Raw genomic sequence first — 25,124 nt, forward strand, 5'->3', positions numbered from 1 at the left:
CTGTATGTATATGTTTAGACGTACAAATAATGGTCTATATTCATTAAATAAAACAAAACATGTTTGTGATGTAAATGTCGATTCGAAAATGTCCAACAGAGGAAATGCAAATTAACAAAAAAATGAAAACTGTTTGATGAGTTTACAGAATTATTTCTGCGCTTTTCGCACAATACTACCGTACAATTTAGGATGTGATTACCCGTTTTTGTTAAGTTTTCTACATGAACAGCCAACGTCACTTATCAATTATTGTATCTATGAAAATACATTGTATTTTATGCTAACGAAATAATTTTCCAGTGATGCATTGATTACATTCGTAAAAATCTATGATATCGCTACACAAACAGTTATAGCGGAAGATTTTGAATACATAAACACCGTATGATGAAACTAAAAGAACAACATTCGTCTAAAAAGGGAACATTAACAAAAGGGAATGAAAAATCGTCTTTTGTGTCGTAAGATTTAGTCTGGAGTTCCCTTTAGAAATTGTAAAGTCTGAATCGATAAGGGGACAACTACTGCTGTTTATATTAAAATTAGTTAAAGTAAGTTCCTTTTGTGTAAATTTCGGAAGTATATTTAGCATTTTTACAGAACTCAAGATTAAAAAAAAATCATATATACTTATCGGTAGGTAAGTATGTATTAAGGAACGCCCTGGTCTTTTTAAAGAAGGGTACCATCACGTCAATCTTTCATCCCCTCTTTTTGTTTAATACAAATGTAAAAATCAGCAAATCTGAGCATTAGTCAGCTCTTTGTTAGGCATGAATTGTCATTGATATGGTTATAATTATATTTAAGCATTTCGAAATTTTAAATTTGTCGGAATACTAAGGATGTACTGCCTCAGGTAACAAGTAACCTTAGCTGTATTTGGCAAACAAAATTAAAAATAATGGGTCTTTAATGCTCATTGTCTTCGTATATTTTTTCTTGGTTTTTGCTTTTTTTTCGGTATCACTACGGAATTATTTGTTAACAAAACGTGCGTGTTGAGCATAAAACTTTAATTTGTATATATATTTTTACATAATATTTATAACATGGTCGTACAACCTGAAGATATGGATCATTCAGGAACTCTCCATGTATTTGTTCTGTTAACAGCTACACAATACCTATTCACATATGAATAATTTGTTTTTTAACAATACATCATTTGTACATAATAAAGCATTTTCATAATATATACAAATTTATCAAACTGTTTATAAAGGCACTGTACACAAGTGTTCCCAAAAAATAAATGTAGCTTTACTAGTAGTTAAATCTACGTAAAGCTGAAATCATTTTTGTATTAATGATAAGTGATGTAAGTAGTTATTTAGGTCTTCGGTAATTTGGTTTTGTCATTTAGATTCATACTTGATGCATCCAATGAATACACATATAGTCTGTAACTTAATTGACTGAAATTTGTTTACATTCTTCAATTAATGTTGATGCTTAATGCTTATACTTAATCTATTAAAAGCTGTAATTTCCTTGCCTCTGCTGTAGAACATATATGACCATAAGATTTTAAAGCTTCCTCATAACACTGATAGGCTGTGTTCTTATCACCGGATAATTCAAAGCATATTCCAAGTATTGTTATTGAATTAGATAAGGTAGTGGTAGATATGAAACTCACTGTTGATTCTAAATCACTTAAAGACTGTTGTCTTTTATTAGTATCACCTACATGATAATAGCAGAGAAACCTAAGACAGTGAGACATAACAGTAGGGGGTATTAATAAGTTATAGTCATTTACCTCCAGCTGTAGTTCGTTTGGAATTAGCGAGGACTGCTTTATGTAGCAAACATCGCTAACAACTGCCATTTTCATCTTGTCACAAAGTGTTATTGTGGAATGTACACGATTAATATAATACTTGATATGTCTGTCTTGGTAATTTTGACTGAACATTGGTACCATATCAGTTGAACATCTTGAAAGAATATAATCCGTGAGTCTCAGTGTAACATTGAACTGTCCTGTTACATAATAAAACGACGCGTATAACACCCATCCCGATACAGCATCTGTCTTAATACCGTTCTGTAAATATCTATGATAACGTTTGTGTGTTTTGTACCTTTCAGTCGTTACTGCTGGTGCTGGTAGTAATTGTGCTGTATATTGACTCATTTGGGCATGATGATATTTGCATACATCAACAATAAATGAATACGTTTTCGACTTAAGTAAATCCTCAATAAATACAAGTAATTTCAAACATACAGATATGTCATTCATTTCACCAATATCTGCATCAGATATCCTGTAAAATAGTAAGTCTAACATAATAAATGAAGTTTCACGCTGTGTACTTAATAAACGATGATGTCCATTTTCGCATAGAAATACACTATGTATCAATCGATCAATTCCGTCACACTTTATTTTATACAATGCATTAATTAGCATTTTATTGTTTTCTTTATTGATCTTTCCTAGGAACATATTATGCTCAGGAATAAAATAGTTCGGACAATAACAGTTATTTACCCAAAATATTATTTTACTTAGACAGCGACAAAAACAAGAATATAATTTAGATACTTGAAATGTGTCAATATCAACTTCTTCTGAGACCCAGAATAAAGCTGTCTTCAGAAAGTAAGAACACAACAAACCTTCGGCATGTTTGTTAGTGTTAATAATATGCTTTAATGTTAGTTTAAGGAGACAGTAACATAACAGTTGAGTGAAGTTAAACGAATGTACAAGTTGCTTTTCTGCCACAGAGAAAGATAATCTCCATAATATATTACAATATGGCAAAGTGCTTGGTCCAATAGGTACTAACAAACATCCGTTATTTTTGATCTTATCAATTACGGAATTAGGCGGCCATTGCAATCGGTGACGCGATGCCCAGGGTAATGCATTGTAAGGTAGGTATTTACTTCGTAGACAAAATGCAATATCCACGCTTTGATCGTAATCTGATAAACAGGGGCCGTGAGATGAGAGCTTCACATTTGGGATTTTCTTATTTATATTATTAACAAATGAGTTGACTGCCAAATATAAACCTTGTATTGTACTTTCAAAGCACTCGGGTTGTATGAAAAAAGATTCTCCATCACCTCCTGCTATTAATCGGACTCTAGTAAAACCAGGGTGATCATTATCATTCTCCATAAGCAATGTTGTCTGTTGTACTGAGTGTTTGATATTCCTTACGTCCCGTATTGCGTCTGCTTCTTCGATGACGTACATAACATCTATGTCACTACCTGGTAAATCAATTCCTTCTGCTAAACTTCCACTCGATATTTTTGTTATTTTTAAAACTGATTGTCGCAAAATTGCATTGTGTATCATATCATTTGTCATAAATAGTTTTTGTCTGTTACGTATGTCTATTTCCGTACCAGCTTCATTCACTAAGTGTTCGTATAAGTTTCGTTCCTTCAAATTCTTTGCCGTCCAGGACATGTCATCTATAAAACATATTCTTTTTCAATTATTCAACTAAAAATTGACATGGCATTTACATACATACATTTGTGTTCACTGCTGATTATTTCAAACGATCTTTTATATTAGACCATCAATAGTGAGTTAGACATAGTGGGGTTATAGTATCATGAATCGTAAGCTATGAATATATTTAATCACTGATAATAACTGTTCATAAATCGAAAAGGACAAATAAAGGTAACAAACTAAAATTGAAGAAATCGAAGGAACGGAAAACCAAACATGCGCAATCACAGTCCATCAAAATGTCACAGTTGTGAAAAGATCATATCGATGACATTGCAATTCGTACGACGATACTTGCATCTTTATATCTATGACCACGAAAACATGTTACATCTGTAAATGACTCTAGTTAAATGCCGTCCTTGGGTGTCAATAGCGAGGGAAATATTACGATATGCAACAAATTGTTGCTTTATATTGTATCCTTGATATCTATCATGTTGAAATTTATATATGAGGTGTAAGTAATGAATTGTCTTTTTAATCTCTAAAAATTTTCTAATTAGTTCTGCCTTTTATAAGAAAAAGAACGTGAAGTTGAAGTTGATTATTTGTGCTCATTGAATTTACAACTTTCTCTGCAATATAATCAATCAAACTAATAGATATAGGAAGATGTGGTAAGAGTGCCAATGAAACAACTCTCCATCCAAATAACAATTTATAAAAGTAAACCATTATAGGTCAATGTACGGCCTTCAACTTGGAGCCTTGTCTCACACCGAACAACAAGCTATAAATTGCACCAAAATTACTAGACGCGTAAAACCATACAAACGGGAAAACCAACGGTCTAATCTATATAGAAAAAAAAGAGAAACGAGAAACACGAATAAATCACATAAACAAACGACAACTATACTGTACATCAGATTCCATATTTTGTCAATACCATAATTCCATCATTTTGATAATATTACGTTCATTGCCTAAGGAATCAAACTAATGTTAAAAATATATAAAGACAACTTAATAGAAGCAAACCCAAGGTATTTGCATTTGCATATTCCCGGTTTAAACACATACTCTCTGCATATCACGTGCCAAGTTACCTTATAATCATGCAGTTGTTAATATATGACAAACGCAGCCCACTCAAGTAGACATGAATGTATGTTTGAACGATAAAGTTTTCAAAAGTACCAGAATTATAATTTAGTACGCCAGACACGCGTGTCGTCTACACAAGACTCATCTCAAAACAGTTGTAAAGCCAAACAAGTACAAATTTGAAGAGCATTGATGATCCAAAATTCCACAAAGTTGTGTATATATACACAGATCTTTCCTACCATCAAATGGTAATTTACGCTATAATTGTTTTGTTTTGGGATATAATTGTGCACAATTTTTTTTAAATTATCTCGAAAATGAAACATATTTTACCGAAGAAATGGAGATCGATATGCAGGAGTGTCTTCTTGACAACATATTTGCTGAGATTGGAGACCGGTTGCCGATATTTCTATCGGAACAAATTGTGCAATTCTCCTGGGCAGTATTTTGACATGTTTATACACTTTTAAAACAAGATGAACGGATGACGTTTTTTTCAATAACAATCCAAACATTTCTGACTGGGTCGACTTAATATATTTCCCTGAACTACAATGTATAGATATAAGAAATCAAACATATAGCTGCCTTTGCATCATTTGTATACATGTATCATAAATTTACCAGAGCGGTCATATAAGCACTTGCATATTTTACAAATGAAACCATGATAGAAATTATAACGTATCCTTAACTTAGAACCAATAAACTTAATTCATTCCAGACTTGAATATATATGTATCGACTCCTATAACATGTATAATGTCAAGAGCTGTCAGCTGGTACTTGCACTCTGTAAAAAGTAATCGATGTCTGGTTATAACAAATATGAGCCATGATTTTGGTAAAATTCTTCTCGTCCTTTTTTCTTAAACAATCACAGGAACGTACTAAGACTAACTATACACATGGAAAAAAGTATTGCAACACCTTGATTTTTTTTCATGGTTGATCGTTATATGCCAAAGAATTAGTACTTTGTGCGCAGCCTTCATTCTGATTCCTGCCATAAGTCGACTAATTTGTTGCTAAGGTAGCAGCAACCATTCCTGACGAAAGGTATTGTTTATTTCATGATGTGTTTGAACTGGGGTGTCCTTTCGTGCACTTTACGTCCAATAGTGTCCCATATATGCTCGATATGGTTCAAATTCGGGCTATGATCGGGCCAAGGACGATAAATCGAATTCCATTGGAACAATGGATGTTCCTCGACGATGCTTATTTCCAACTTTGGCGAGCTGTACACTATATTTGATACGGGCAACTGTGTGTCTGTTCGTAGGCAAAGGTCCCCGAAATGGTCTTATCGCACTATAACTAGTAGCGATGAGCCGATCTCGAACAGTTAAAAGTTCCTGTATGGTAATCACTTTTTTTTTTAGGATTGTACTGTTTGCAATGGGTTTCCTTCATTATGCTTGATTTCCCCTAGCAGATGTTATAGGGTGTCTTCCTGATCTCGGAAGGTCTTTAACGTCGTTTGTTGCCTTATTTTTATTCTCAAAACGACTTATAGTGGAATGGTGATGACCGACAATACGTGCAATTGTCACAGCGACATACCTGCTTCTCGCATGCTGATTATCAGCCATCTTGCTGCAGTTATGAGTTGTGGATGATCAATTACAAGTTGTCAATCACATAACTTTATAAACATGGTTATTTAAAGTGTTGAAAACAATGAGAATAAAAACATCTGTTTTATTGTTTACGAGTACAGTATAGCTGCATGTGAAGATAAGAACTTATCGGGTAAATATTTATTGATTAAACTCAGGTGATATTTAGATAATGTTTAACTAGTTATATTTCAACAAATTATATCACAAAAAAATAAAGAGTGTTTTTTTTATTTGAATTTCAATTTGGTGTTGCAATACTTTTTTCCATGTGTATAGATAGATGTTAAGTGTCTAACTTACAAAGGATACAAGATGTCGTCAGTTATATATTGTGTATATTTCCATTTCTCCCTGCTATTTATCTGCATTGTATTATGTTTGTTTTTTTTTTTATATTTTACAATTTGTCGTGATTCGCTAGTGTTGCATCTCGTCATCAGTATTTTGTACATCGTTACCAAAGATGCAATTAGCACAACCGGATTTTACAGTGTTGTTTTTAGTTTGTTTACCGTTAAAATCATGTTTTTCTAATGGTAAAGTTCTAGGGAAACGGAGCTTCGCGTTAGTATAACTGCTCTTACATATTCGCGTTTATAGCAAACTAAAAAAAAAAAAGGATCATAACTAAAGTTTCTATATTAAGGACTAATTTGATATTTTTGTTGCCAAGCACAGTTCGATAGGGTGCTCATTTACAATTTGCATTCACCCGTTAAATAAAGCCACCTTGACCAAGATTTTTTTTTCTCATAACTTTCAATTTAAGTCATCACTTGAAATATTTTTTTAGCTATTAACATTCATAAGTTCGTTTTCCAAAATGTATTCTTAACGTCTTATGCTAAAATGTGTTCGAAATAATTTATTTTAACACAATCCAGTTTTCTTTTGGCAAGTGTGGAAACACATATAATAGTAGTTATTCTCAAAACTGGTGTACAATGACCTGAAGAATATCCACAAAAAAAGGGTTGTAACAACATTAATCTGAAATATAGATATGGGATTACGTTATCAACATCTGAGCTTATATACACGAGTACGCAAGTTAACATATATCAGAGTATTATCAGATTGAAATAACACAAAATAATTGCATAAACTTGCATTAGCCATTACGTTTCATTGACTTCTGTTAAATTAAAAACTTACCGACCAGGATTTTGTTCGCAAGCTTACTTTTTTTGTATTTCAGTTGTTCATTTTTAAATCACATTCGAAGCAAATCTCAGATGTGAGGTATATATTTTTGTATATTCTGATAGTGAAGGCAGCAACACCGTAAACTATTTGTATATCTTTATATATCCGAGGGTAGAGGAATCGGATTATAATTTTTTGGTTACATATTCATTGTGATAAAAGGTTCTCGTCTGTCATATAATTATTTTCCTTGACTTCATGTTCATTGATTAGTGACTTCTTAAATACTGTATACGTATTTTTTCGTTATGTAAATGTCTCACCTGTGAGTTTGAATGTCATTTTGATATCCTTCGCATCTCTTTAATCGTGAATTCTATGATAGCTATGTTTGGGTAGTAGTATATAGTATCCGTGCAAGGTCAACATGTCGGTCATAAAAAATAAACGTGGTTAACCTGACATTAACCTCATTTCATTGATCATTGAACAAGGTTACGTCTTAGTGATCAAGTCGTGATGTCAGATACTATGAGTAGTGGGTCAATTATATTTTGTCTATGTGATGGAAGCAAAGTGTACATGCTTTTGCGGTTGATTTCATCTGTCCTTACTTCGTTTGCATGGGAAAATTATACTGTTAATTTCAGGTAGTACTTTTAAATTAATATCAGAAGATGTGGAAGTAAGCAGTTTTGGCAAGTGTTCGTTCTTCAACAATGAAACAATTCAAATCGTATGATCTGTTATGAAAGGTCCGAATATACAAACATTGAAATAATTCATTTGAGAAAAAGAACGGTATTATGTATAACAAACGAATTTGCTCAAACAAATTGACAGACTTGAATCAACCATAACCACTCAAATACCTGTTCGATTCTGATTTGGAACAGGCATATACAGAATTTAGTTATTCATTTATCGCTGATAGCTTAACGCCACATCATCAAACAAAGGGTACATCGCGGATAAACTGTGGGTACATGTTAACCTTTTCTCTTAGAATTTCCACATCATTCGGTCAGTTAGTAAAACTTGCTGTACCTGTTTAATTTTAGTTATTACGGTAATAATGGTTATGATCGTAAATTTCTAAGAAAGACTATAATTTGATAACTCCCTTCCGCAAGCTTACAGTGAGGGAACGACCATTGGAGTTAGAGATGAGGTAGAAGAGGAGGATTCTTAAAGTAAATAACTTGGCCTGATATGAACTGCAAATCACTGACTTAGCAAAAGACTTGATGGCAATGAACAGTCAGTAACATGAAATGAATGATATTTAAGAAAATAGATGTGTACAAAAGTGAAAATAAATATTTTGTTCAGGAAAAGCGTGAAATAAGAATAAAATGTGTGAAACGGAAGAAAATAACTGTCCTGCTGATACATTGTATCTTGACACAGATAATTCCATGGCTTTAGAAATTTGCTCGATCAAACATATAGCTTTTGAATTATTGTAGTTGTTTCTGCTGTTCTATAATTTATAGAAGGATCGGTACAACATGTTTTTCACAAGAAGGGGGTATTTTGGTAAAAAGAATGCAGTACCATAACATAGACTTGCTATACTTCGGATGGGAGTCGAAACTGACCGATTTGGTTATAATACTACAATTCTAGCAGAATATATATTCAATTCAATGTTTAAAGTATTGAAAACAAACACTTAAAAAAATTATTCTTTCTTACAATAAATCAAAGGAAGTGTATTGTTCATTGTGGTGTGGTGCATTGCATGGCAACCATGGATGGCGTGTCTCATTCGGATTTAGTTTTAGAATACAGACTCTTTTATACTATACAATCACTGAAGTTGGTAAATTATCATCAAATTAACTCAATGCAAATGCAAAAATAGATTGGTGAGTGGAATTTAAGTATAGTCGTGTATCGAATCTCTTCCCTATTCTAACGACATAATTCAAATGCTGAGTTCAAATGTTTCGGAATCCCCAGATGTGTTAATCTGAACATAGGTTAACATATTGCATCATATAAGACGGCTGCTTTGTGAACGAATTTTGGAAATCTTTGTTATCTTTTTTATAACATTAATAGTCCTGCTATAAAAAAAAATTAAAACAGCTGTTATGATGACGTGTTTAGGGATCATATTGGGGAAATAAACGTCGGATATTCGCCGGCAGTTTCCTGTAGTCACCTTTTGTTGTTATCCCCCAACATTCGACAAATTTATATTATTTGTAATATTTTTTTTAGATTTGTTCACGATATAAAGTATAAACATTCCCGAAATTAATCTATGTTGAATAAAAACTTACCTTTGCTACAAATGGTAGTTTTACAAAATGTACGCTTTCATTCAACCAAACAGGAATTTCAACTTTCGTGATCACAATTAACCATGTTAACCGAGTCATGCTATCGTTTATTTATAACTTTCATGTAATTTGAATCTATTTTTATCATTTGGTACAGTCCAGTCTATATACTTAGATATTTGATCATAACATCAACATACTGTATTACTTTGAGAGACTACACATACACGTCAACGTACATATTACCCTTTTAAATGAAGAATAATAATGAAATATTCTCCAAATAAAATCGTTTTAGAAAACCTATGTATAAATAAATACAAATAATAAAAAAAGATACTCTAAAAAGATTTAAGTGCACTCGTCTATTGTAATGCTTACTTGTTTTAATGAAAAGTAAAGATATGCAAAAGTCGGTTTCAAACGCATTAAGAACCGGACCAAGGAAATGCATAGGGAAACGTAAATGACAGAAATAACAGTCGATATCAATTAATTTAAATAGGAACCCTAATAATTTGAGAATTCTGCTGTGTACGGATATACTTGTATTCCAGTCCATAGAGTTTTTGTAACGTGTGTTCAAAGAAAGCACTCATATGCACCTTCGTGATTTTTTCTTCTCGAAATAGCATATCTTCAAAACCATACAGTCTTTCATACTGAAGCAGTCTAAAAGTAATAACAGTATTTTTTTTATCAATATCGTGATGGTGACACATTTAGAAATTATTAAGAATTACGTCTAAATTGAATCTTGAAAAATGTATTATATCAGATTAAAGGTTGAAGAGAATATCGTTTAATTGTTTTGTATTCTCTATTCATAATCATTATTTTAACATGATGCACGTATTTTCATAAAACTGATTTTGTTAAATGAACCGTGTTTTATTTGATTTATGTATAAAAAAAAATGAGTGACACTAATATGGTATTAATAAGCATATTCGATAACACGTATCATTATTTTTAGACATGACTGTCAATATAATTCATAAGTATTCCAGTACTGTATATGCCCCTTCTTCAGAAAACCGGAGATGAATCAACTATGCTTGCATGTGTTCATGTTATTTTGCCTCAATCATAACTAAATGAATTTAAAATTCCTAAAATCTGCGTGGATTTACCATTTCTACCTGTACGTTTGAGTTTATTTTAATTTGCATCTAAAAGACCAAATATTGGATCTATACGTCGTGCATGTTCCTAACTTTTTATTGAATATTGTCATTTTTGTTTATCTACGCTTATTTTATACTAGTTCTAAAGTCTGTCATACAAAGCGTTTATAACTCTCGTTTTACACGGACTTTATGAAGTTGACAATAAATATTATTAACAGACTTTTTTTTTGCATTACTATATACCTATATAAAACACTATCGCGAATGGTAAAACATTTGTCATATAGGGCCAACCCGTGGTAAAATCACGTTATATTGAAGCCGCCATTTATTATTCTGATTCAAATAAGTTAAATACGGCAATTCTTTCAGATCGAAGCGCTCTAGGTTGAGGCAAATATTTGCCATTCCAATAAAAAAAAAACGCACTTTTAAATTGGCGCAAAAGAACGGAGCAAACTGAATTAGAGATATGCTTGAATTATTTACAATAACGTATTTTAATAGTTTTGGATGAATTTAAATGATAATTTACTTATGTGTCCTACATGTATAAAAAAAATGGCTTATACCACATTTTAGAATCGTTTGTTGTGATTTTTTTTGGTTAAAGTGTGTATTTACCGTAAAATGCTTATATTCTTACGTCATCGTTCTATGACGTCGGGTACCTCGTGCATAAAAACATATGCACGGGAGTACGATCGATACAGCCCAAGCAATATATTGATAGTTTACCACGGGTGTGTACGCAAACCGTTTGAAGACGTCATGTTAGAAATTAAAATAAATAACGGCTTAGAAATTGGGAAAACAATAATTTATTTAAATCATTACATGAACGTAATATTACGAATCCATAGTTTCGATGTAATTACAACAGTTGTCATGCGCTCTATCAGGTTCATGTTTGATAGGTGTAAAATGTATGTTTCGGAAAAGAATGTCGGCAAGTATAAACGCATTTCTTTTTAAAGATGGCATATATTGGATAGGACAACAATTTGGTCAATTACAAACCACAAATAATGTTATAATAAGGAATCTTAGCCGTGCAGAGAATGTGAAACTCGTTTGCACGAATCATCGTTTTACATATCAATCGGACATGGTTGCGGATTTGATGAATTTTACATCCAGGACATTTGAACTGACGACCACTTCAACGAGGGTTTTACTTCGTGTTGAGAGAGGATCAGGCAATATATTTTTGTTTATATATACCGGTCAATTCATTTTGGGCTGAAAGACATAACGTATATAGTTTATAAACGACGATTATAACTATAAGCACATAAATGTAAATTTATTAATATAATTTAAAGAATTAATGAGTCTATAAAACACATATTATGATGAACTATTTCTCCATAAAACCAAAGGATATATTTAGGATATCTCGAATTTTAAAATGAGATTCTTGATGTTACGTTACTTTATATTGAGAATAATGTATTATTGATATCAGAATACTGCCACGAGCTGAGTTAAGGGCTAGTCATCATATGCCCCTATTACGTTACAAAATTGTATTGAATGCTATTAATATATCTTTGTTTGATGATACTATTGAGATTTGTGTATATCTTTGAAATTTACGTTCTAAATATTGTAGAATTTAATGTATACATGTGTTGAAAATGAGATACATCATTGGGTATGCAAAATTTATGTCATTTTACTACAGTACTAAATTAAAGCAATCTTGTCACTGTCTAAGGTACATTAAGGTACATTAATACATGTTGTGCCTGAACTGTATGGCAAAATGTAGGCCTATGTTTCTTAGTTACTCACCTAATGAAAATTGAAACAATATGATGCTATAAAAGACTATCCAGATGGAAAGTAAAATCCTATACAAAATATACATGTACATGGTATTAACGTACCTAAAATTAACACAGACATATATACTGACGGGACTCTCATTTTCAATGCATGGTTAGTCTATAGTGGATTCATTAGAACCATTTTACCTGGATTTTACGGCATTGTATAATCGAAAATTATTTTATCATGATTAATGTCTCTGTGAACTTAAAAAAGCAGCAGAGCATTTAGACGATCCTCCTTCATGGTCCATCTCAAATCATTTTTGAACATCATAAGGGATGATACAGCTCTTTTAGAAGAACTTGACGTGACACTCATCAAAACATGTAAGAGAATTGTCATGAAGTTTAGAAATAAAGTATATCATTCCCTTACATTAGTAAGGGTTAATGTAATTGAGTCTGTTTTGTCCGGTTGGTCATATTAGATACAATATTAGCAGATTACGATAGGTTTTTCAAAGAGGGTACACCTATTATGCCCTCACCTGGACCCGTCCTGGTCCTATTCAACTTAACACCTTCCCCATTTTTATTTTTTTCTACAAACAGAATACCATTTCCATTCTGAATTTTATATAAAATAAATCTGAAAGTGTCACGATTTACCAACAGTTACAACACGACAAATTAAATGAAAATGACGTCTTAAAATAAACCCGACCCTTACTACCTCTTTTCTTATAGTTTGGAACACGATGTCAGTGGTAATATTTTAATTAAATGTCAATTAAAACGTGTGAGAGGTTATATTTTTTCCTTAAGTTTTTTTGAGATCACACCAAAATGAAACTTGGTGAGCCTGTTCATAATGTAGAGAACTTTTTTCAAATATGCAAACTTTTTATGGATTCGTTATAGCGCGAGCGGGGACTGTTGCCATACGGACACATTTTCATGCAACGATTCTTGTTAGTGCATGATCGATTTTTTTTTATTTATCTAACAAATGATGAACAACAAATTGCTTACTGTTTTTGTAATAAAAAAAAAAAGTTATACGAAAGACTGACAGAATATTTTATTATAGTTTCACATTTCAATACAGGACAGTATCATACATCATAATATAAGCCTTAAAATACAAATAGAAATGTAAATCGAAATTAAAATATCGGCATACAGCCATAACTGACTTATAAGACTCTTTCGTTTAAAAAACTTTTTCTAACATTCATTAGCAAATGAATAAATTAAACTTTTACAACAAAAAAACATACCGGATACATTTTTTTCTGCGATAAAACAAAAAATATAAAGATTTTGCTATAAACGGTTGTATACAGTCATGTAACATAAGAAAACTACTTGTCTCTATATCCAGACAAGTTATGACAGGATAAGATAATAGAGAATATAAGGGTCTTACATTACACAAAATGCATTAACAAATTGAAGGACCGAGTTAACTAGACAGAATGAAAAGGATGTTTATTAATATGTAGAATAAGGAATAAAGTTTATAAATAATATAGAAAAAAGAATAAAAAGCCGGAATACTGATTAACAGGAAACCCGGCCAAGACGCTCTTAAATACCTCTTATATTCTTGATATCTCTTTGTAAAGTTTCCTATTGCACTCACGACCATATATATATATATATATATATAGCGTATTCGTAAAGAAATTGAGGCAAAGGAGTGCATGTGACTCATGGGGATTTAAGATTCGCCTCTTATAGATACATAAATAGTGAATTTCCAATGGATTTTCGTCATTTTAAAACATGACTCAAATGAATAAGAAATTTGCCTACTTAATATTTTTAATTCCTGAATGACTATTATAACTTTGGATAAACCAGTAGCAAATGAAAAGCATAGCATTATAAGATATGAATTGAAAATAAATATATACTTTTTACATGTCCTAGTAATGGTGGGTTGCCATGCTTTCAAATAAAACTCACCTACACATGAATTAGAAACTATCACAATGCCTAACCAATTGTTTGCGTTACAGAATTCAGTGTATAATACAAATGCCAGAAGTATTGGATAACCATAACTACAAACGTTTGTTCGCATAAATGTAAGGTGCCAGTATGTCCTTCTTATATTCAAAATATTGGTACGTAAAAAGATTTCAGTAGATTTGTTAGCTCATGCTGAATTGTACAATCAAAATTATTTGAACGCATGAACCAAAACTGAAAAATCTTGTTCACCTAAATTCGGGGTGCAAGTATGTTCCAAGGTTGGGGTCGATTGCTTTGAAATGTAATTGATTAAATTTACAATTACTTTGCTTATAAAATGTAATCGCTTACTTTACAATTACACCTTATTACAAATGTAATTGATTACATAAGATTACTTTTCTTTAAAGTAATCATGATTATTTGTAATTACTTATGATTACATTGCATATTGCAATATTAAAGAATTTCTTATAACTTTTTAACCTAACGAAAAAGCTAATATTTGTGATTTTTTTTAAAGCCATAATTTATTAATTTTATTCAAAAGAATTCAGACAACCAAGTACAGTGTAACATTTGTTATTTGATTACAAAGCTATAGACAACTGTCCTTTCTCTATGTGGATGATATAACTTTGTTTTTTTCTACAAATTTTAACCAACTGCCCAATTCACAAAAAACCTGGACAAATAATGAAAAAAGTCAATTAAGTATAGTTTTATTGTCTGTGAGGACATAATTGACACATCCATAAATGTTGTTACAGGTGTTAATCACTAATTCCGTTTTTTTTAACGAACAAAAGGTGAGGTTGGGTATTAAAATTTTATTGTCTTAATTGCAATAACAATAAAGTTATAAGTGGTTAATTGTCATAATTTGTTTGGAAATTTTGAATACATATATATCATAATATTTATGGAAAACAACATTTATTAAAATTGTCCAAAAATGAAATATGGTTTTAAATTCCATTTTCAATTAAAAGGGCTCATGCATTTATGTATTTCGACCCTCACAGTCAAATTGAAACTAACTATTTTCTGCTTTTGAATTTCATTTTAGTTTTATAAAAATATTGGGCATACTTATATGAAATTGGAGTTAATATCAGAAGTGTTCAATCAATGAACTAAAATGCTTTCAAGACCTTCTCTTATATCATAAGAGCTCAATCTCACAAACACTTGAAAGAAAATTCCTTTAGTAAACTGTCAACAAAATAAAACACTCGGTTATACAAAACTTGTTATATAGATGATACTATTTATCACATTAAACAAAGTCCCATTATAGTGAATACTAGTTTCATGATTTTTTATTCATGCTTTACATTTTCATATTGTCTATCAAATACAACCTTCCTATATATAAGTATACAATATTTTTAATCAGCAAGTAATCATATAAAGCTGTCAGCTGATACACACACTTTGTAAAACGTCATCAGTGTCTGATTGTGATAATTTTGAGCCAAGATTTTGGCAAACAAATGTTCGTCCTATTTCTTAAAACAATTACAGAAAAGTCGTAAGACTTACTAGATAAGTGTTAAGTGTCTAACTTACAAATGATACAAGATGTCGTCAGTTATATATTGTGTATATTTCTATTTTACTTTAGTCTCTCTGTTATTTATCTTCCTGGTACATGTATTAAGGGTTTTTTATTTACAATTGTCGTGACTCCTAGTGTTGCATCTCGTCATCGTTTTCTTTTTTTACATTTTTACCGGAGTTGCAATTAGCACACTCGGTTTTTACAGTGTTGATTCTAATTTGTTAACCTCTAAAACTATGTTTTTCTAATGCTTACTTACTCGAGAAGTGTATATTCTATGTACGAGAATTACTAACAACGATAACAACGTTTGATGTGACCTCATTGACAATTGTCAAATTTACAGTCTACAGCATTCATTATTTTTTAACTGGCTGTTTTGTTCGATTCATGTGGTTTTTTCCTTAAATATTTTAATCGTTTGATTGTTTTGTCTTTGATGAATGGTTAAACAGCGTTGGCTGCTGTGTCCCACTTATTGACATATTAGTATATCGACCGTATGCAAGTGTACGTGTGTAAGAGTAGAGTTCCAGTCAACAAACTTCATAGATTTGTGTTAACGGAATAACACACGGCTGTATTTAACAACATTGAAAAGAAGACAACACGCCGGATCGAAATACTGATGTCGTCGTTGTATACAGTGGTCACGAATATCTTAAATTTGGGTCAAAGGTCAAAGTTTAAATTTCAAGGACAACGCAGCGTCGCATTAAGACAACTTGTCGCTCCTACATATACGCGTTTATAGCAAAATATAAAAAAGGATAATAGCTAAAGTCTCTATATTTAGGAATGATTTGATATTCATGTTTCAAAATACAGTTCAAGATTGAGATTGACATTTGTACTTATAGTGTTTACTTTTACAACTTTCATTCATCTATTTAATAAAGTCACCTTGATCTTAAAATGTCAAAATTCAGAATGTTTTCATAACATTCTATGGAAGTGATCTCTCGAGATAGTTTTTAGTTATAAGTTCCCTTTCCAAAATGTTATTTTCTCGAGATAGTTTTTAGTTATAAGTTCCCTTTCCAAAATGTTATTTTTTCTTCTTTTGATCAAAGGTGTTCGTAATTATTTTTTGGAACACACGCTATTTTTTTTATGACAAGTGTGGAAGCACATAGAATTGTAGTTAGTTCCAAAACTGGTGTAATATTAGCATGTAATTGATTGAATGAGCAGGTATAAGTATATATGTACTCTATATAAACAAAAAAGACTGCAAACGGTAAAAAGGGGGAGTCCATCAAAGTTATGAAAACAAAACGAGTCAATCACTCCAGCTTACAATGTTATACATTTTTTAAGCACACATTAGTCTACAAATGACCTAGTGTTTCTCCACAAAAAGAGGGTTGTAACAACATCAATCTAAAAGATAGATCTCGAATATAATTTGCATCTGTGCCTATATTATTAGTTACATAGTGTGCTAGTGACCTAATACGGAATATATGGGGTCAGTAAATTCCATATGGGGTGAGAGCGAAGCTCGAATCCCCATATGGAATTTACTGATTCCATATATACCGTATTAAGTCACTAGCATAATATGTAACGAATTTATCTTACCGACTATCTTAACGTGTGAAATTAAGACTAGTGGCCTATCAAAATGAGCAATTCGTCATACTGTTAGCATAAAGAAACTATATATACGTCCATTGATTCTGCAAAAACAGATACCAACAATAACAACTTGTTAGGTTTAAATTAGTTTTATGAATTTATTACAATCTTAATCATCAATTTCTTCGTCTGTTGAAACTTTTGGTTTTTTTTTCTCAGTACCGTTTTGTTTTTATAAAGAGACGTAACACCACTACTAACCGTGTATGAGATAAGCCCCGCCTCCCTACTAACCTAATATCAAATATACACGGTTTGCACGCGGACGCTTTTAACCAATCATATTCCTAAAAATGTATAGGAGGTAAGATAAATATATATACGAGTACACGAGTTGCAATATATAAGAGTTTTATTAGATTAAAATAACATAAAAAAAAAGCAATAACTTGAAGTAGCTTTTACATTGCATTGTCTTTTGTTGATTTAAAAGCCCACCGACCAGGGTTTTGTTCGAGAGCTAATTTCAATTGTTCCGTTTAAAATCGCATTCGAAGCAAGTCTCAAATGCGAGGTATACTTCGTACATTTGTACATTCTGACAGTGAACGATTTGTATATCTTTATACATCAGAGGGTAGAGGAATCGGATTATAATAGTTGGTTCATAGATCCATTGTGTTAAGAAGTTCCCGTCTGTCATACAATTATTTTCTTGACTTCATTTTTATGGTTTAGTGACTGCTAAAATACTGTATGAGGTTTGAGATGTGGAAGTAAGAAGTTTTGGCAAGTGTTCGGTTTTCAACAAAGAAACAATTCATATCGTATGGTCGGCTATGAAAGGTCCGGATATATAAACATTGAAATAATTAACTTGAGAAAAATTGCGGTATAATGTATAACAAAAGAATTTGCTCAAACAAATTGACAGACTTGAAACAACCATGACCACTACAATACCGGTTCGATCCTGATTTGGAACAGGCATATACATAATTTATTTATTGATTGGTCGTTGATAGCTTCACACCACATCATCAAACAAAGGCTACATCGCGGAGAGAATGTATGTAAATGTTATCCTTTTCTCTATGAATTTCGACATCATTCGGTCTGTTAGTAAAACTTACTGTACCAGTTTAATCTTAGTTATTACGGTAATAATGGTTATGATCGTTAATTTCTAATGCAGACTATAATTTGATAACTCCCTTCCGCAAGCTTACAGTGAGGGAACGACCATCTGATTTCGAATGGAGGGAGAAGAGGAGGATTCTGAAAGTAAATAACTTGGCCAGGTATGAACAGAAAAAATGATGATATAGATGTGTACAAAAGTGAATATAAATGTTTGCTAAGGAAAGCTGTGGTATAAGAATAGAATTTGTCACAACAAACGACAAAAATACCATGCTGTTGACACAGAAGGTCAGTTGCTTAAGAAATTTGCTCGATCAAACATATAGCTATAATCTATAGAAAGATCGATGGTACATTTGTTTTGTCTTTTGAGGAGGGATTTTGTCAATTATAACAGAATATATATTCAATAAAAAAAATGAAAGTATTTAAAAGCAGACACTAAACATATTATTCTTCCGTAGATAATAAGAATTTACAACGTTAGCTAATTATTCAAAACAAATAAACCAACCATACACCAAGCAAAACTGAAATATATAATGACTGTCCTTGTTAATGACCTAATAGTGTAAGCAACACAATGATAATTTCATGAGATAATCCGTTCTTTATCAATGCCAAAATGTTTACATAATATGTGTTTTTAAAAGCTTATTTCTTCAGACTTTTTAAACGAATTTTATTTCACAAATGAAATTTGGCACACACACACATGCATGGCGCACTGCGCCTTACTGCTTTAATCAGAGCAAAAATTATCATGAAGATAAAGTAATAATTCTACTTTCGATGAAAATGTGGTAACTTCAGAGCAACATTTTATTCTTACTGTAATGCTGAAATAATTATATCAACATCATTTAAATAATTTCCGCTTTTGTTATATCATATATTTAATTGATAAACTACATTTTAAAAACTGTTTTTACCACACAAAAAAGAGCGTAATTATTGTATTTTGTTATGTGAAAGATATCCCGTACAAGACGGGATTTAGGAGGTACCCTGTCTAATCACAAAATTAAGAAAATCGTGACCATGGGAACTTTCGACGACAATCAAAACTTTGAAATATAATGATTTTCCTATAATTTACCAACAAAAAAATAGCCGTGTGTTATCAGTTGACCTAAGCTCGTTAAAGTGACTACTTTCTGGACGATGGACACCTTACTTTAACACTTTGATTGATTTTGGATCCTTCAAATACGAAATAAAGATAGAAGGTGTGTACTTGTGTCTGCTTTGTACTTTTTAAATCTCAACTTTATAAAATACATTAATATATGTCTATAAATATTCATTTTAATTAGGTCGAATTTTATCCAATGAAGCGTATATTATATCTATTTGGATTGATTAATCACTTTTGTCAATATAACAGAACAATGAACAGCTGCAATATAAGTGGGATGTTTCTTTAGCTATTGAATCAGGTCTAACGCGCCATTTCTGTCGGGAAATACTAGTAGAAAGTCAGGTATACGGAAGTCGTTTTTTACTTATCCCATTGATTGTTACCGTTTGGTTTTTAGTCAGTTTTTTATGGACCTCCCCTTTTTGAATTTGCCTTGAAGTTATATTTTCCGTGATACTTATCCCCTCAATAAAAATAACAATATCAAGGTTTTGATTCAAGTGATAAATTATAATGCAGTGTGGCCTGCCACGAGTTTTTCTATAGGTTAAATGTAATTCTGTTAAAAATGTCATTTTTTATTGAATCTCTGAATTTAACGTTTAATTTTGTGTTCATCTCATGAAAAAACATCGTACGTTTAATTTAAAATGTGCATGCTCAGATAAAACTAAAGGTAAAAACAAAACAGCTACTGCATTCGAGTTCTTCAAACAACTACTAGTCAAAACAGTTGAATCGAATAGATCACATGACACTATTTGGTCTTTGAATGTTCCTATCGTGTATTTGGATGTCTCTTAAACAAATATTTTCTTTTATCAAATACAGACACATAAATCCTACCTGATATTGACATAAAATGTTCATGCAACACAACAGGCCAAAGACCACAATTAATGACCCCGCTTTTCGTTGTCCATGAATATAGCTCCTTTTAATTAGAGTATATTTTTCCTTAATTTTTTTCTTTCCCTTCCTCACTCATTTTTTTGATTTTTTGGGTGTAAATGAAAGAAGAGAGGTGAAATAAATTTTTGGATGTTGTATGTTGATATGGAATGAGTGATTAGGCCAAGTGCAAAAAGGTAATATTTACAGTTTTCGGAACATCTCTTGACTTGACAATAGGGGTATGGATGTGTTTTTGCTAAATTTGTAAAAGTGATTGCTTCAATATTTCTGAATCTTGGATATATATTTGGGCTAGTATTATACATTTCACATACAAAAAATTTGACAAAAGTGCATGGTGCAATTTTTTTAATGATACTAAACGTTATAAAGAACTGATAGAGGAATTAATTGTGATCTGTGGCCAGCACTGCGTGTTTACAGACAACGACAAGATTTAGCAGCACTAAATTTAGGTACATCTTTTTTTACAGGATGAACAAATGAATGAATTAATTAAGTTTTCCACTTTGTTTTGACTTATGTTTTTCAATTTTAAACTAAGTATATTACTCTTTGGTTAAAGGATATTCTTAATTTGTAAAATATCTTCCGTTGTGATTTTCTATGTATTTTTCAATATGAATATGTAAATACCTTTATTGTTATCTGTACTATCCTGTAAGTATTCCATATATTCATCCGAAGTTTTGTCCGAATATCTTAGATTCATTATATATTGTTCTCGCGATTTTCTTCTGTCTAAACAAGCTTTATACATTCGTTCGAACTGACTGATTGTTAGCCCGAAAACGTCATTTGAGATTGCGATTCCTACGTCTTCAGACTGGTAAAGTGATGGTGTAAATCTGCGCCTTCCTGGATAAGGAAAACGTTTGACGCCGTATTTTTCCCAGTAACTTATTTTCCTCAATCCTCGAACATTTTGCTCGTCATCCTTTCCATCATTTTTTGAGTTCCGATTCATGTTGACTGTTAACTATAAATTGAATATATTGCGCAATATTGCTAAAGTTTCATACTACTTGAATAATGAAATACAAACAACGTGTATATATATATATATATGATATATTTTAAACAAATCTGAACAAGTAACATATCTACGACAGATCCAGCCATTGGATCATCAATGAAGGCGATACACTGCTGAACAAACATATTATATTTATAATTATTTTAAATATCAGCACAACGATGATAAATCTGCTTTTTTGCGTAAGCAAAATTTGATTCGTCCCTTGCCTGTCTTCGGACTCATGCTATATTTTATGGTAATGAGGTCGCATACAGGGTCTATATTGTGACAATCCCAGTTTAGCGTTTATATTCTGTAAGCTGAAGGCGAATGGGATATGAGCCGTAACCCTGGAATGTCACAGTATATACCCTGTCTGAGACCTGATTTACCCGTATATCATGGATTAACCATGTCTTAATTAATGGGTATTTGTTAAACATTCACAATGCATGATCTGTATTCATTACATGTTTATTGTTTCTAAATCTTTTGAGAAAATCCATTAAAATACAGCTTTTTGTCTTGACAATTTTCTCCCGTTAAGAATTTTTTTTCAACAGGTTTTAGATTTAGTGTTGTCTTTGTATGTGTGTTTATGGCTATGATTTTAACAACTCAAATATTTAGAAACCCAACCTGATATGATCCGCATTTTATTTTCTAATTTGTTGTGAAAATAGTTTTATCGAGTATGTTAAATATGTAATAACATTTTGAAAACAATGATAAATATCTCAAGTGAAAATTGCGTGATTTTGTATTAACGATGTATTATAGACAAATTCACGTCAGTAATTCCCCACTGTGAGCCCTTGACATTCCTAAGTGTTCTGTTTAGGTATCGAATACGTCACATCGTTACAGGTGTTATGAGGAAGTTTGTCTGATTCAAATTGTAGATGTATATTCCCAAGCAGATTCCTGAATAAAAACTGCCATCTCTCTGTTGTTATTCACAAAAATCAGACAACTTTGTCATCCAAAATATATAATATATGTATGACTGTATTGAATTTGTGTATGTGGCAAATTATCAACATGCCCGCCATAAATCTTTCATGAATAAAAACTTACCCTTGCTACAAATGTTTTTTTTAATAAAAGGGACGCTTACATCAAATCCAACAAGAATTTCCACTTCTAATATCACAATCAACCTGTCTCTATATGCATATGCATAAATACTGTTTTATCTGTGTTGTTTTAAACAGATTACAAAACTCGACATTTTTGTAATCCGTTATATGTATTGATTAATTTTAAAGATGTTTTTACGATATCAAATATTTACATTCAAGCATCAATATTTTCTGAATAAAAGTTTGTCCTAGCTACAAATATATACTACATATAATGGACGTTAATTAACACTCCCGCAGGAATTTCCACTTTCGATATCACAATTTACTTAGTCATGATATCATTTATTTATAACTTAGATGTAATTTAAATCTATTCGTTAGGTAAACATGGTAAACGTCTATATTTAGATGTTTTATCATAAAATTAACACACTTTATTAATATAAAAGACTTGACACAAACGTCAACAAATATATTACACTAGGTTTTTAAATGGAGAATTTTAACACATATCTTCAAATACAATTGTTTAGAAAAAGAAATGAATAAATAAATGTAAATAATCAAAAATAGAACATGCTCGAAAAAGATCTGAATGCAATCTTCCATAATAATGCTGACTAATTTTAAATAAAAAGTAAATATTACAGAAGTTGATTTCAAACACATTTTAACAACCAACAACGGACATGCGAAAGGCAAAAGTCAATGACGGAAAGACAAATAGCAGTCCATATGAATATAATAACATAGGAACCTGTATGGGTTGCGAACACACATATTTTTATTTTATTCCGTTAGTTTTTTATATATATTGTATTCAAAGATAGTACTCATATTCACCTTTTTTTATCCTCTTTTTTCTCAATAGCATATTGTCAAACCAAACAGAATTTCATACTGCAGGAGTCTAAAAGAAGAAGCAGTTCTTCGTGTTCTTTATTAAGGGTTATTATTTATCCCAGTTGTGATTGTGACACATTTAGGAAATGAAAATTAATTACGTAGTACCTTCTTAATTGAAAATTATTAATATCAGATTATTTCAAATTGAAGCGCATATCGTTAAACCGTCCTGTAGTCGCTTTTCGCAATCATACATTTATATTTAGAGTATGTAACAACTCATCCGATACCAGAATAAAATATTGAGAAACTCAATCTTTCTGTTGATAATACACATATTTAAAACGGGTCAGGTATTTGCAAAAACTTAGGCGCCCCGTTACCCACGAAACAGGTAATTTCCTAATACAGCATGTAAACATGGTGCAAGTATTTTCATTTAAACGGATTGTGTTTTAACTTAATATAAATCATCATATATTCAAATTATGTTTACAAAACAAGTCCGTGAAATGAATATGATGTTAATAGTCAAATGAACAAGAATTATAAGTTTATACACCAGACGCGCTTTTCGTCTACACAAGACGCATCAGTGACGCGCAGACAAAAATAGTTATTCAGTCCAGCGAAGACAAAATTAAAAAGCGTTAAGGAGCAAAAATTCATAAAGTTGTTCAAGATAAGGTAAACTATGCCTGGGATAAGAAAATCCTTAGTATTTCAAAAATAAATCATACTTTTGTAAAATGACCACATTAATGATATTCCTGTAGACACCGAAGTGCTTTTATTTAACATGAGTAATATGCAGATATAATAACATGTAAAATTGGAAACTGTTTGAAATGTATCTTATGTATAACTGTCAATATAATTCAAAAGTATTCCAGTACTTGTTATTCTCTCCTTCGGAAAACAGGCGATGACCTAACCCTGATGGCACTGCGCTTTTGGCGGCAGTCTGAACTTCCGAAAATATTTATTATATACATGAAGTGCAGATGTTCAGCAAACAAACATTTTCAATCGTATATACCTTTCTCTGCATCTTTTCATCATATCTTTAGGAAAACGTCTGTCGCAATATAAACTATACTTCATGAACTGTATGCCCTTAAGGATGTACACCTCTGAGGAGCCAACAACTTCTAGAATTAAACTTTTTTGCTTAACCTGATTTTTGGGTGTATATGACTGTAAAAAAGTTATAAGTGAAGACAAAAATGGTGGTGTACTTATGTTTTTGCTATACTGTCTTTTGAAAGTATCCAATTTATGATTATCCCAATTTTCATCAATTTTTATCTATTTAAGGGCTATTATCAGGAAAAA

The 25,124-nt window shown here is 31.4% G+C and overlaps 1 protein-coding gene across 2 annotated transcripts; it reads right to left on the reverse strand.

The window, feature by feature from the left end:
- Positions 1 to 1,002: 1,002 nt before the first annotated feature.
- On the reverse strand, positions 1,003 to 23,275 carry LOC139498149 (uncharacterized). Of its 2 annotated transcripts, none has more exons than XM_071286481.1 (3): positions 22,936 to 23,275; positions 21,477 to 21,819; positions 1,003 to 3,447 (listed from the first exon to the last, which is right to left on the reverse strand). In XM_071286481.1, the coding sequence occupies exons 2-3, from the start codon at positions 21,805 to 21,807 to the stop codon at positions 1,472 to 1,474; spliced, it is 2,307 nt and encodes a 768-aa protein (XP_071142582.1). In that variant the 5' UTR covers positions 21,808 to 21,819; positions 22,936 to 23,275; the 3' UTR covers positions 1,003 to 1,471. The 2 variants fall into 2 exon arrangements, with proteins under 2 accessions (XP_071142582.1, XP_071142583.1); XM_071286482.1 differs by having other exon boundaries at positions 22,976 to 23,262.
- Positions 23,276 to 25,124: the final 1,849 nt, after the last annotated feature.

Source organism: Mytilus edulis, chromosome 12, assembly GCF_963676685.1.
Source record: "Mytilus edulis chromosome 12, xbMytEdul2.2, whole genome shotgun sequence".
NCBI lineage: Eukaryota > Metazoa > Mollusca > Bivalvia > Mytilida > Mytilidae > Mytilus > Mytilus edulis.

What these genes read in the sequence shown, in the direction of transcription:
- LOC139498149 (XM_071286481.1), bottom strand. Translation starts at nt 21,807, where the DNA reads ATGAATCGGAACTCAAAAAATGATGGAAAGGATGACGAGCAAAATGTT. An exon ending in TAGTACAGATAACAATAAAG is followed by an intron (nt 3,448 to 21,476) that starts GTATTTACATAT and finishes TATGTTTTATAG; the next exon opens with ATGACATGTCCTGGACGGCA.